This window comes from Hippopotamus amphibius, chromosome 5 (assembly GCF_030028045.1).
Source record: "Hippopotamus amphibius kiboko isolate mHipAmp2 chromosome 5, mHipAmp2.hap2, whole genome shotgun sequence".
Lineage (NCBI taxonomy): Eukaryota > Metazoa > Chordata > Mammalia > Artiodactyla > Hippopotamidae > Hippopotamus > Hippopotamus amphibius.
The window spans coordinates 122,025,215-122,040,613 of record NC_080190.1 but is presented as its reverse complement, the minus strand read 5'-3'; the positions used below and the strand labels follow the sequence as shown (position 1 = coordinate 122,040,613).

General features: G+C 43.8%; 1 protein-coding gene across 1 annotated transcript in view; it reads left to right on the top strand.

Moving 5' to 3' along the window:
* Nucleotides 1-15,399, top strand: part of CLVS1 (clavesin 1) — a 161,021-nt gene that overhangs the window by 127,017 nt on the left and 18,605 nt on the right. The window contains exons 3-4 of the mRNA XM_057736994.1: nt 3,406-3,516; nt 6,838-7,073. Coding sequence (XP_057592977.1) covers nt 3,406-3,516; nt 6,838-7,073 — 347 coding nt within the window. The remainder of the gene's footprint in view (nt 1-3,405; nt 3,517-6,837; nt 7,074-15,399) is intronic.

Genomic DNA, 15,399 nt, shown 5'->3' with positions numbered 1-15,399 from the left:
CTCCGTTGGGGTCCTGGGAGACATTTGTGTGACAGACAGCTTCCTGTTTATGTGTGGTTTGCTAATGAGACCAGGCAATACCACCAACAATGATGGACATTGCTTAAAAGAGGGCTGTGTTTGCTGATTTCCCTTCCCTCATCCTTCGCTTTGCACAACACGCACACACACACACAACACACACACACACACACCCCCTGTTATTAATAACACAGTCAGGCTCATTCAAGGATACCATACCATTTGCACACTGCCCTCATTACACAGGAGAGCCTTGATTTGAATTTTATAGGAGGGACCTGAAGAAAAGTGACCCTGTGTCCAAACCCAAAACTGAGGCACAGGATTTTACATGCGTTTATCTGCACATACTTGTTTGCCAACCTGAATGGGATCAACAGAATCCCAGGCCTTCAAGATGGCAGATTCAGGGCTTCCCTGGTGGCACAGTGGTTAAGAATCCACCTGCCAATGCAGGGGATACGGGTTCAAGCCCTGATCCGGGAAGATCCCACATGCCGCAGAGCTACTGAGCCCACGAGCCACAACTATTGGCCCATGTGCCACAACTACTGAAGGCTGAGAGCCTAGAGCCCGTGCTCCGCAACAAGAGAAGCCACCACAATGAGGAGCCCGTGCAGCGCAAGGAAGAGTAGCACCCTCTCTCCGCAACTAGAGAAAGCCCATGTGCAGCAATGAACACCCAACACAGCCAATAAATAAATAAACATTAAAAAAAAATAGATGGCAGAGTCGAAGCCAGGGCCAACCCACAGGCACCTGTCAGGTCTCAGCCTTGTGTTGCTTCCTTTCAATCTCTTCTGACACAAATTGAAGACAGTGTTGCTGTCTTTGAGGACTGAGATTCCACAGACTAAAAGTAGGCATCTCTAGATATTTTGTAAAGGTTAATATTTTCTTTGAGATTTTACCTAGTGCTTCTGCGGTATTATTTACAGGACTTTCTTCTACTTTGCCAATCTAGAAATGTATAATAAATAGACTCTCAATAAAAATAAAAGCTCTCTTATTGGTCCTATTGAAAAAGATAGTAAAGCCCTGGTCTATAGATAAACCCTTTGCTCTTATTCTCCTTCTACAGCCCCAGAACCCACGTTTTGTGTGTAAGACAATGAATTATAATTATTTTTAGTTCTGGATAACAAGTTCAAAAGGCCCCAAAAGACTGAGGTTCTTGTTTGGTGCTCATTGCAAAGGAAAAACTTATGGGAAAGGTCTTTCTTTTTAAGAAACCAAAGGATTTTTAGCTCCCAGACTGTACCTTAAAGAGAAAAGAAAACCTTATTAAGAACTTCTTGGACTTCCTAGGTAGCGCAGTGGTAAAGAATCTGCCTGACAATACAGGGGACACAGGTTTGAGCCCTGCCCTGGGAAGATACCACATGCCACGGAGCAACTAAGCCCGTGTGCCACAATTATTGAGCCTGTGTTCTAGGGCCCATGAGCCACAACTATTGAGCCCATGTGCCGCAGCTACTGATGCTCATGTGCCTAGAGCCCGTGCCCCGCAACAAGAGAAGCCACTGTAATGAGAAGCCTGCGCACCACAATGAAGAGTAGCCCCACTCTCAGCAACTAGAGAAAGCCCGTGTGCAGCAACGAAGACCCAATGCAGCCAATAAATACATAAAATAAATAAATTAATTTAAAATTAATTAATTAATTAATTTAAAAAAGAACTGTTTTCTAACTTTACATCTGGAATAGTGAGAGATGATGGCGCATATGCAAATTGGTAAAAACAGTCTCTCCATCTGTACTTGGTGATTTAAGTTTTTAAAAAATAGAATAAACAAAACAAAAAATACATACCCTGCAAAACAAAGACTTTTTACTGAAATTGTCTGGTTTAATCTTCAAAATATTTAATTCTTTTGTACTCTGTAAAATGTCTAGTTGGAGGCAAAATTATTGTTAAGTTTTGGAAAGGTCAACCTTTAAGCACAGGTCCATTTACTTACATTGGGAAACTAGGTCTCAGTGTCGAAGATGCCCAGGAAGCTTATGGACTCAAATGGTTCTGAAAAAGGTTAATAACCCTCTTTCCTCATTACTAAAAAAGACACAGGCAGGGCATTTCACACACCGCAAGGTGCAGCTAGCGGTCTGAATTGTCAGCTCAGATAACGAAGCACCTCTGCTTTCATCCCATGTTGCTAACATTCTACAGAGATGTTTGTTGTGATGAAATTGATTGCCAGCACACTTGGCAATCTAAATTGCATTAGCTGTTCCATCTTTTTTAATTCCATTAACCACAATGAATGCAATCTTTGGAAGCCCTACCTCAGGAACTCAGGACCTGGTGCTGTGGGACTAGCTCAGGCTTTATGGTCAAGGTGCCTTGTTCTGTGGATCTAATTCACACCCAGAGCAGCAACTCAGCTTCTAAAGTGTAAGCGTATGCCCTGAGCTGGATTCCAAAATTGGAAGCATTTTTTTAAATGCTCTTATTTCCTGATATTTAGTAGCATTGACATACATACACTACCAAATGTAAAATAGATAGCTAGAGGGAAGCTGCTGTATAAAACAGGGAGATCAACTCGATGATGGGTGATGACTTAGAGGGATGGGATGGGGAGGGTGGGAGGGAGTCACGGGAGGGAGGGGATATGGGGATATATGTATAAATACAGCTGATTCACTTTGTTGTACAGCAAAAACTGGCACAACAGTGTAAAGCAATTATATTCCAATAAAGAGCTTTAAAAAAAAAACTAAAAAAAATATGTTCATCTGCTGAAAAGGAGGACTTCAATTAGGGGGATCAACTAGCCCATCAATGAGCAAGTGTCTGTCCCTGGGACCTACTTTGTGGGTCCCAGGATGAAGTAAGGAGCTAGTTATGAAATCTGCAAAAAGGAGCCACAGCTGTGGGATGTTGTCAGACTTCGGAGGATTTCAGCGAGCCCCGTCTTGGAAGAGCCTTTGAAATCCTTTTCCAACCCCTTCCTACACAGCTTCGATCACCCAGAAAGTTCAGTTATTGTCAGTGGAGAGGGCTGGAGTGGAAGAGCAGAGAATGAGGATAAAGAGAGACACTTTGTAGGGCTCATTGGAACTGAAGCCTTGGTTCCCTTGACCACGAAGAATCCCAGCTCCTTCACTGTCCAGGCTGCAAATGCTCTGGTGCCGTGTCAGAGGTCATATAATTGTAACTCGAAAAAGACAGGCCTGATGCATGACTTCTCAGTGGTGGGGTCCCAGGGGAAAAGGGAGGCAAGGGGAACAGAGGAAATCTATCAGCTGGTGCTTCAGTCCCTCCACTAGCTGGTGCTTCAGTGCGAGAGAAGAAGCAGGCTACTCTAGGAGGCAGCCCTGCTGGTCCCATCTAGACTGTGATGCCTGCTGATCCGTGTGTGTTTCTCTCTTTCCACCCAGGACAGCTTTCCTGCCCGCTTCGGAGGAGTCCATTTTGTCAACCAGCCCTGGTACATCCATGCCCTGTACACGCTCATCAAGCCCTTCCTTAAAGACAAGACCAGGAAACGGGTAATGAAAACAAAAACCTGAAGGGGGGAGGAATTCAGAGGGACAACTGCAAAGCCCTTCCTCATAATCTCTCTCTGCCCCCCTCACTCTTTATTTTTCATTGTGTTTTTTCTGCTTTTCTGCAGTTCCTGAGCTTTTGAGCCTCAGCTGGAGTTTGCAAATGGCCTGGATCTAATCAATAATTCAATAGAATGGGGTTATTTTAGAGCCCCGGTGACAAACCAAAGGAAACGTTGAAGGCATGCAAATGCCAGATGCCCCTTTTACTGTAAATGCTTGTGGGAGATATGGGGTCAAGCAGCTTCCTGCTCATGGAATATTTTAAGAGCCAGCATTTTGTCCTGAGAATGTATTATCGCCATGAAGAATGTTGATGATTTGTATTTTTTCCCGTGGCTCTTGGGTCATAGCTGCCAACTCCATCACCTTTGGGGCTGGGAAAGCATCCTTCACTGGAAATGACAATGCTCGTAGGAAGAAGGCTTTTAAGATCTTGATTGCATCAGATGGTGACACTTGGCAAGCCAGCATCCTCCATCAGAGCTGGGGTTTTTTCACGGCGTTCTGATGAGCTGAGAAACCAAACATTCTTTAACCACTCAGAAGCTCAGTCTCCTCATTTATAAAATGGAAAAACTGACACCATGTCATAGAGTGGTTTGGGGTAACTTAATGAGACCGAGAGCATGAAGCCATTCATGTAGTAGAGATTCCTCGACACTTACTTTTTCCCATTTAGCTCTCTTTTCTTGTAAGCTTTCTGATTTCAGCTATTGCCTGACTCGGGGACACCACATCTTGAGGGGACCAGGATCAGTCTTACAGCACCTTACATAGGCTTCCATGCCCCAGAGACCCCCTGCTGGGGAAGAGCTCTGAGTCTTCCAGGGGGGAATGATTATGTGAGCAATCCCCACCCCCCAACACACTCTGCAGGTGTCCAATTCCTAAACCTCAGATGCTTCCAGACCTTTAGGAAACACTGAAGTAGGGTATGGGATATGGGGTAATTCCCCGGTCCCCAAATGAATGTGGAACTGGGAACTAGAATTCACCAGCCTGCAGAGGCAGAGACAGCCTGGAACAACCTGCCGTCTTCCTGGGGCTCAGGATGGTGATAAGGGCAGAGAAATGCCCTAGACTGTTCCCTATATGGCTTCATGCTTCCACTGGCTTCATTTTCTACTCAGGAAGGAGCCAGTGGGGACTCCTCCCACAAAGCAATTGACACCTGTGCTGTGTCATTGAAGGGGGTTTCTGGAGCTCTGGGTGCAGAATAGAATCTGACAGGTGGGGATTCCATCTCCTACCTGCTGAATTCCTCCACCCCACAGGACCCCCGAGAGAGGGTCAATTTCAACAGTGCTCCTTTTCCTCTAAGAACTGGAAGTGTTTGGTGGGTGGGTTACCAGTATTTTACTCCAGCTTTTCCATGTTTCAAATACTACAATTCCTCCAATGACACATTTTGCAAAAGCCAGGATATGTGAGTTTCTTAAAAAAAAATTCTTGTTAGAATTCAGTCATACCCAACAATCCAGTGTCAGAAAATGTACATTGTTTTCTAAAGTGCTACAATATTCTTGTGAAGAATTTTAGCTCTTATCTTCTTGTCCCCTTCCTCTTTAAATGATGTCATCGCACCATAAGTTAAAATCAGTACCACAGAACAAAGTAGCAAGTATTTATTATATACTTACATAGTAAATTACATTATACAGGCACCTTGGAGATATTGCAGGTTTGGTTCCAGACCACTGCAAAAAGGCAGGTATTGTGATAAAGCAAGTCACGTGAGTTTTTGGTTTCCCATTGAATCTAAAAGTTACGTTTACACTAGACTGTAATCTACTAGGTGTATATTAGCATTATGTCTAAAAAATGTTGATACATTAATTAAAAATACAAAACAAACAAAAAAGCCCAGTTGCAGTATTAACATCAAAGATCACTGATCATAGATCACCATAACAGATATAATAATAAGAAAAAGTTTGAAATACTGAGAGAATTATCAAAAGGTGATGCAGAAATACAAGGTGAGCAATTGCTGTTAGAGAAATGGCACCAACAGACTTGCTCAACATAGGGTTGCACAAACCTCCGATTTATAAAAAGCATAGTATCTCTGAAGTGCAATGAAGCAGAGCACAATAAACAAGGGATGCCTGTAGTATGCAGCATATTGCATAATATCATGCTTACATGGTATATTATTATACTATATGCAAGTATTTTAAAAATCACATTTACATTTCATCATGGTTAAGTAAGGTGTGTATGTGTGTGTGCGCATGTGTCTGTGCGTGTGTAATTGATGGCCCTATACTTGGGTACAATTTATGTGCATCGAGCCTGTAACGTGAAGGAAGAAGTGTGGGCACCAATGTCATTAAACAGATGATTTTCAATAAACTTTCAGGAGTTAATTCCTAAATCTCAGGCAATGGTATTATCAACTTGTGGCTTATCCACTTTATGGATTTGTTTGAAAATGTTGTGATTTGGGGTGTTTTCTCCCCTGCTTGACTAATTTCCATCACCATCCATTATATGCTTAGAAGACACAAACTTGTTTGCTAAGAGTACTGGCAAATCCAGACAAAAATAGAAAATTGTTGCAAAAATATCTCACAATAAATTCTCAGGTCCCAGCTTTCGGTTTCATTGACTAAGAATTGATTGAGCTTTTAGCTTGTGCCCACACCCCCGGGGAGCTAGAAGAATATTGAAAGAGTAAGAAAACACTGTCCCTTTTCCTGAGCATTCTGCTCTTCCTATGGGGAAGCAAGACAAGAATGAACACATCAGAAAAAAATAGAAGTCATCACACAATGAAGAGTTAACTTGGGGGAGGAGAGAGAACCAGAGTGGGCAGGTGCTACTGGGACAGATTGAGGAAGAATTTGCCACTTGGTGTAGGCCTGGGAAGGATGGGAGGGTTCAGGGCGGCCAGCGGGTGCCCCAGGGGAGCACAGAGCCATGTGGAGATGTGTGTGCGGCATGGCTGGGGGCTTGGATGGTCTGCACCCTACTCTTTTCAACAGCAGGGATACTTAAGAGAGGACTGTATGCGTAAATTTGGGCCATGGCCAAATAATACCCAATTTGTTCATGAAAGGGCTATTAATTCAGCCCCTTTTCTGAGCAATAAATTGACATTTTATGAAGACTGAGCTACACACACAAAATTGAACCCCTCTTTAAACCCCGTGACCCCCAGGAGTGTACCCACTTTGTCATTGCTGGATGGTGTATCAGATTCAACGGCTGGTCATATGCTTTGGATTTTGTTTACTGCTAATTATTTTTTCTTTCCAGATTTTCCTGCATGGAAACAACTTAAACAGCCTCCACCAGCTAATACATCCTGAATTTTTGCCATCTGAATTTGGAGGAACCCTTCCTCCTTATGACATGGGAACTTGGGCCCGGACGTTACTCGGTCCTGACTACAGTGATGAAAATGACTATACTCACACTTCCTATAATGCGATGCATGTGAAACACACATCCTCCAAGCTGGAGAGAGAGTCCTCACCCAAGCCGATGAAGAGGTAAGGCCCGGGTTAGCAGAGCCTCCCAGTTAGAGGTCGATATACGTTTTTGATTTGGGCCTATTGTGGGTTCAGTAATTGAAGACCTTTATGGGCACAGAACTTGAATAAAATAAATTGCAATACATTCTCAGCTGATTTCACCAGAATTGAAAGTAAATGGGGCTTGGCTGGCTCAGAAATACAGTTGTCCCCATTGTATGAAAGAGGCAGTAAAAAGCTTGGACCTCATTCATGTTGGGATTACAGTCCTAGTCTGTAGGGAGTCTGTTAATTCACACAGAATGAAATGTGGCACCTTTGAGATACATTGAATGAAAAAGCAACCTGCTAGAAAACGTTCCTATCATTGATGCATTTGGAACCATTTACTGAGCATTTACTTGGCCACAGGCACTGATTAGGCACTGGGAGTACAAAAATGCATAAAGACATAAAAAAGAAAGAAAAAAACAAACAGAGAAGAGGGCCTTGGGAAAATCTGCCAAACAAGACTTCTAGCAAAACTATTTCTAATGCGGGTGACATTCAAGCTGGACTCTGAAGGGTGAAAACCAGCAGTCCAGGCTTCAAAAGGAGGAAAAGACAAAAGAGAGGCATGGAGGCAGTGGAGCGATGGGATATTCTAGTATGACAAAGAGGTGTGTGAGGGTCGGGGGCGAGAGCGGGAATAAAGTTACAAAGACAAGCGGATCCAGGTGGGGAAGGACATTGCACACTGTATTCAGTGCAGGGCCATGGAAATTGATGTACAAATAATGTACAAGTACTTTCTCATTATCAACAGTAAAGCCTTATTTTACGCCTTCAATCACTATTCCCCAATCCCAATCCCAATCCCTCCCCAAAGGAGGGATCAAACTGAGATGGACCCTTCCATTCTCTTTTCCATATATGACACACATCTACACACATCCAGAGAAAATATCTAATATTGTGTATTGTGTAGCTGTAACAAAGTCCCATAGACTAAGACAGAGTAGATGCCTTAAATAATAGAAATTTATTTTCTCATACTCCTGGAGGCTAGAAGTTCAAGATCACGGTGTCTGCAGGGTTGGTGTCTTCCAAGGCCTCTCTCTTTGGCTTGTAGATGGCCATCTTCTCTCTGCGTCTTCACATGGACTCTTCTTCTGTGTCTATCTGTATCCTAATCTCCTCTTCTTCTAGGGACACCAGTCATATTGGCTTAGGGCCCACCTCATTTTATCTTAATTACCTCTTTAAGGATGCTATCTCCAAATATAGGCGCAGTCTGTGGTACTGGGGGGTTAGGACTTCAATATATGAATTTGAGGAGGGGACACAGCTCATCTCATAACATGTTGTTATGTAACCTCTTTCCATGTCAGTAAATCTAGGCATATCTCCTGTTTTTGTGCTGCATAGTGTTCTAGAACATGGATATACCACAGTGTCGTGACTTCCCTGTTGATGGGCACTTGGGTTTTTCTGAGTTTTATCTCTGCTCTAAACAGGGCTCAATGAAGCTTTTTGATGTGCCTCCTTCATTCTCAGGAGAAAGTTCCTCTGGGTAGACGTGGAGCCCTGAAGCTGCTGGGTCAGAGGACGGTGCTCCTTAAATTATAGTCCACGCTGCCTAGACACCCTCCAAAATGAGCCTACTACCACCAGGAATGTGTGAGAATCTCCCTCCCAGACCTGTGAAAAGTGCTTGATACTATCAGACATGAATTTTTTTCCCTCCCAAGATATAACTGACATCCAGCACTGAATAAGTTTAAAGTGCACAACATAATGATTTGACTTACATGCATGATGAAATGATTATCACAAGAAGCTTAGTGAACATCTATCATTTCATATAGATGTAAAATTAAAGAAATAGAAAAAAAATTTTGTTTCAAGTAATGAGAACTCAAGATTTACTCTTAACAACTTTCATATATAACATAACAGCAGTTTTAATTATATTAATCACATTTTACATATATTATATCCTTAGTACTTATTTATCTCCTAATTGGAAGTTTATACCTCTTGACCACCTTCACCCAACTTCCCTTCCCCCTACCCCCTACCCCAGTAACCATAAATCTGGTCTCCTTTTCTATGAGGTTGTTTGGTTTTGAGTTCAGTTTTAATAATAATCCTAATGGTGGAACAACAGTACGTATTTTTGTTTTCATTTGTATTTTCCCACCAGACATAGCTAAGCACAGTTACAGTCTGGGTTTTGTAAGGATCGTGGAATTAGCAGAGAAAAGGAGACTAGAAGCCATCAGCAGCCTGATGTGTGGGCTCAGGTGGGAAGACGAAGGCCAGAACTGATGCTGAGGTGGTGGAAGAACGGCTGAATTCTGGAGACTTGTGGGGAGGGAGAAGTGTCACTGTCGAAGTCTCCTGTGGGTACCCGGGCTCATGCTGATGTCCTGAACCATCTGGGAGAAGGCAAAGCTCACAGATGAATGTCTGGAAAACCTCTCTGCTGGGATGGGAGGGGCCAGGAAATTCATTTACTCCCCAGGTTACTAGTCACGTTCTCTGGGAAGTGGTGGTCATGGTGGCTGAGAGGTTGGCTTTGTGCCTCTACAGGGAAGGGACTGATCTTAGCGGCCCGGGTCCTGAGCTAATCTCAGTCCAGATGACAACACAGTGAAAACTATAATAATGACTCACACTGTTGCCCCTGTTCTGAGCCCTTTAGCTCACAAAACTCTTTAAATCCTCACCACCATTGTATGAGAAAGGTATTGTCATTATTCTTATTTTACAAATGAGGAAACCAAGACACAGAGAAGTTAAGCAAGTGCCCTAGATCACACAGCTAGTAAGTGGCCAAGCTGGGACTCAGACCCAGGCATGTTGGCCCCGCGCTCTGGGTTCATGTCCTCTATAAGATATGGCATGCTGCCTGCTTTTCCTTGTACTTTCTATCCTCAGAAGGGCCAGCCTTCTCTCCCCAACCCCCCATGGACAGGAATAGTGACATCTCATGCAGCCTGTCCCTACCCTGTCTCTTTTGGGTATGACCATCATACCTTCATATGTGTCTGAACTTCCAAAGTCAAGTGGCATGAAATAGGCATTTGCCACTCTTTCCCCAGATGATCTGTCACAGAGTTACCTCTCTTTTAGGTGACTAGACATGTCCTGATTCCAAGTCCCACCTCTGAATTAATGTGGAGGATCAGAGGAGGTGACACCCTTCCTTATTGGCCAGAGAACCCTGGAGGGTAAAGCCTTTCTCTAACTCTTGTTCACCTCACTCCCTTCCCAAGAATTCAACTCAATGTCTAACACACAGTAGCCAGACATGCTCTATGTGCTCGCTGCATTTAAATGAATTAATGTTGAGTGAAAACTACTACCTCCCAAACCCATCCTTGGTGCACTTGCCCAGTTGCTTCAACCAAACTGTCAGCTCCCAGCTGGAAAAAGCTAATTCTCCTGCTTTGCTAAGACTTTCCTGGATCTTGCCTCGTAGGATCTCATAGGGAAGGTAAAATGTGCACAGATAATTATATTTCAGTGCAGAATGGGAGGGGTGCTATAAAGTTGGTGTTGGAACCTGCTGCAACGCTCTGAGGAAGCATTCACTAATTTCAACCAGGAAGACTCAGAGGAGCCTTCATGGAGGAAGGCAGAGCTGACCGGGGTTTTGGAGAAGGTAAAATATCAGAGTCAACATCCAAGACTATGCCAGAGTAGCTAGCAGTTGCACATGTATCTCATCACCCCACCAGCTCTGCTGTCCTTGGCGTGCTTGAGCCTCGCACAGGGGTTTCAGGCAGCAGCAGTGAGAAGCCTGGTCCCCAAGGAAGGACACCCCTGCTGTTGGACTGTGCCTGCCATCAGGTGCCTCACAGACAGAGGTCTGCGATGATTGAGAAGATTACAGGGACAGAACAGCCACCATTCAGAGTATCTTTTGACCCCTCAGGATGCAGAGCGGATGGGAAAATTGGAAACAGAATTGGAGGAGACGTTAAAGGTCATCTTTTCCAGCCCCCCGCCCCAACCCCACATGGTGGCCTGTTCTCCAGCACAGGCTGTCAGGCCGCCCCAAGTTGCACCGCCTAGAGCCAAGCAGAGCCGGCAGCTTCTGGGTCAGCGTGTGCCCTGCTGCGTGGCTTCGGGAAGTGCCTCCTTATTCTGAGCCCCGTGGCCTGGGTCTGACCCCTGGAAGTGCACGGTCACTTCCAGTGGGTAGACGATGCCCATAGTCCTAATCCTGCCACAGTTTCCAGCAGTCTTCAGGCCCATTTGCAATCAAATGGGCTTTTGTGACTGTCCCTGGGACCTAATCACTCTTCATAATGCAGTTTAGGAGCACAAATGACCTCTGAGTTCCCGGCGGCTCGGAGCAATGCCTTCTGGCACACGCGTAGAGTAACATCCGAGATGTATGAAGTTCTCAATGAAGGAGAGGTTCTAACAGCTCTTTTTTATCTCCCAGGTAATTTTGGTTCAACCCTTAAGCAGAAAAACTTTTAAAAATCATTAGTTTAGATGAAAATCTCTACACCAATTATTTCTATATTGATCTGTTCTTTGATATAATAATGCCTTTGTGGGCTGAGTGTGTGACATTTTCTGCTCCGATACTAGATGACCCCAAGTTTTCTATTTTTAACTTCTTGTTTCTGCTTTTTATTTTAGTTTTTATAGCCTATGTCCTTGCTCTCAGGCCATTGGCTGTCACTTTCTGTTCTTGGGACTGTATAGGTCTGAAGCACCTCACTTCCTCTTAATTTGCTACTGGAATATGTTTTAGATCTGGAAAGTAGGTAGCCAAAGTTTTTCATACTGTTCAACAAATAACAGTAAATAGGCTTTATTAGGCTCTATGTAAATTAGGACTATGACAAAACTCCAACTGCACTGCTTTAAACAACAAGGAAAATGTATTATTTCACATAATGAGAATTTACAGTGTAAGGTGGCTACAGGAATGTTCATTCCAGTGGCTCAGTGGTTGCCACCAGAACCCAGGTCCTTACCTCTGCTTCCACATGAGTGGAGACTTCTCAGGCAGGAGTCCATCCCGATTCACACAGGGAGGGTGACGCCCAAACTGAAGGAGCTTTTGCTGCCTGGGAAGGTGGAGGGAATGGTTTAGAGTGGGAACCGGCAGCCCTGCTTCAGGTTTGGGAGGGCAGGCCTGGAATTTCTGCCCCACGAAGCAAGTGCATGGTCTTTTAATCAGTGCATTGATTTTGTGACATCTCTTTCAGTTATGAGACGTGGTTTATTCATTGCTTTCTGGTTCTAGCCTTATCTCTGATAAAGTAATTAAAATGGCTACAGATATCATGAAAAGAGCACACACATACACACGGAGAGAAACTCAATATTTTGAAGTCACTACTAGTAGATGAGGAGTCATTTTTGGAAAGGTTTTTTTTCAAAATATATTTGTATATATTATACGTGTGTACATCTATACATACACTTGTACATATCTGATACTATATATTTTGTGTTTAAGTACAAATGGATATATGTATATGTTGAAACATATACAGACATGTATACATACACACGCATATATAAATTTTTTTAACTTTCTGGTGATAAACCTTACGTGTATTTTATCCTAAGATCTTGATTCCGAGTAAGGAACTGGAGCCTTTCCCTGGAGCTGGAGCCGTGCTCATGCAGGATGTTCGTGCAGAGGGGGGCGGTTTGGAACAGGGCTGCTCAGATCCAGCGCTGAGAAGGCAAGGCTACCACCAGCTCCGCTGCCACTCGGGAGAGAGAAACAATTGCTCTCGGATGCATTGTTTCATGACTCCACTGGTTTCTCCCAATCTTAGTTGGCCCTGATGGCAGCTGTTGACAATGGAGTTGATGATCTCAAAGAAATAAAGAGCAACTTTCGCTGCATCTCTGGGCAAAAGGTAAAGGGAGGCCTCTGAAAAGCTAGGCTTTGCGCCATTTCTGAACCCATCACTCAGGCAAGGCGAGTGTGTGTCTGAGTTTCCAGGCCGGAGGCATGTGGTCGCTCTGGTGAAGGGCAGGGTGCAATCCCAGACTAACCGGGATTGTTACAGAAAGAGGAAGGGGGGCAGATCAGATCAAACCTGTGTGTCCCCTCCATACCGGAAGGGCAGGTGGTCTGTGTCAGGGCGGCCAGGGAGAGAAAGCGTCTATTTTAGGCCACCCTCTACTGATCTCAAGTAGGTTCCTCTTGGCTAAACTACTGTAGACAGCTTCTGTTTGCAGGATAAACACCTGCCACAAAATACATTTTATCACTCTCATTATCAGGGACTTAGGAGATGTTAGAGCTGGAGGAGGTCTTTAGAGGTCATCTGGAGGTCATCAGTTGTCCCCCACATGGTTTTTGTTTGTTTTTATAAATTTATTTATTTATTTATTTTATTGCCTGTGTTGGGTCTTTGTTGCTGCACTCGGGTTTTCTCTAGTTGTGGCAAGTGGGGGCTTCTCTTCATTGTGGTGTGCGGGCTCCTCACTGTGGTGGCTTCTCTTGTTGCAGAGCATGGGCTCTAGATGCGTGGGCTTCAGTAGTTGCAGCACATGGGCTCAATAGTTGTGGCTCATGGGCTCTAGAGCACAGGCTCAATAGTTGTGGTGCATGGGCTTAGTTGCTCCGTGGCATATGGTATCTTCCTGGGGCAGGGATCGAACCGGTGTCCCCTGCATTGGCAGGCAGATTCTTAACCACTGCACCACCTACAAAGTTCCATCCCACATGGTTTTGTATGTAACTCAACATATATATGTTGAGTTATTAGAACATTACATTTATTAAGTAATAACAAATTCATGTTGCCACGATGGAATCAGTGTTATTTATGAGACTCTCGTAAGATATTTAATTTTAATAAAAACAAAGTTATTCAATGTTTAACTTAAATTTTAGTCTTACACTTTGTGGACTACCAACCACAGTGTAAAGATATCCACCCCACCCCCTTGCCCATTGCTGCTTAGGTGGAATAGCTGGAAATCAAGCTCAGCCTCTGAACTTTGAGTCGAGATTTTTTGTTCAACCACACTGCTAGCTTCTGCCAAAAGCATGGTGTCTTGCATATGGCAGGCACTCCATACATACTTAATATTTTTTAGTTAAAAATATATAAGTGCATGGTACACAGTTGTCCTTTTTTCCACTGGTACTAGATTTTAAAAATATCTTCCTTTGTCTAATTATGATAGTCAAGGTCCTGAGAAGTCCTGCAGGGCAAAAAGCTGCATCACCAAAGGTATTTTATCAGAGGATGCTTTCTGAGTAGAGCAGCTGTTAACATCTCACAGTATATTCATCTCCCAGAGGCTAGAGAATGGAAAACACTGCCCCAGTATTTGAAAGAGAAAGTCAGGGAGCTGATTTAAGTTCATGGGACCAGGCTGAACTCTGATTCACAATTTTCATCCTCTTTGTTTCCTGGGGATCCCCTCACAGTGCACTCAGATGTATCTGCATTTTGATCTGCATTTGGCATCCCTGCTATCCAAGGGAAGGGATGATGATGATAGTGGTGATTTGAATGTACTGTCTGGGATTCCAGTCTCATTCGGTTCATTAATTTTCCAAATAAACATTTGTGTCTCCACCCTTAAAGAGGAACTCCTAGCCTGATGATGATGGAGCTGTGGCTGCTTCTCAAAAGCCTGGAAATTACCATGGTTAGAAAAGCACATTCTCTCTTTCCTTGTATAGCGAGTGAGTTGAATGGGGCTTGATAGTACACCCAGCCTGTGATGCAGCCACACCAGCCACCAAACCAGATGGAGTCACTTTGAGGAAAAGCAGAGCCAGAGTGACTTTGAAGATACACGGAGCTGTGCAGCAGCCTGGCCTTATCCATTCACTAGGGATTTAGGGAGAGCTCCTCTGTGCCGAGATCACAGGCCCTTGTACCTCATGCAATCAAAAGACCAGTGTGAGCAAAGCTCCTCAATGCAAAAAGTGACAAATATTGCAGCACCCATGTAGAAGAGCACATATGTAACATGTTAGTTATCAATTTTATAACAACTTGCTAAGTTGGCATGACATGGTACTGATTCTACTGCCTTCAGTGCACATTTACATATAAAGATGTTTCTTCCCAGGATGTTTTTAGCTACAGATAACACCATTCTTTAGTCAAAACTGTCAATTTTTGTAATTTGCTGGAATTTGGGGGGGTTTTGGTGCAGTGTGGTCATAGATAGTTTGGCTGAGTATATGCAGCAACTCCTGTTTTTATTTATTTATTAAACCTTTAGAGCTTATTAGGATCCCAGAAAATTATTTGTAGAGGAAGAGGCCTTAAAGACCCGAGCTGTACTTCCACTCATGGCAGTAAGTAGTGGCCCCAACTTTCAGAGAAATTATTTACCTCATCCACCC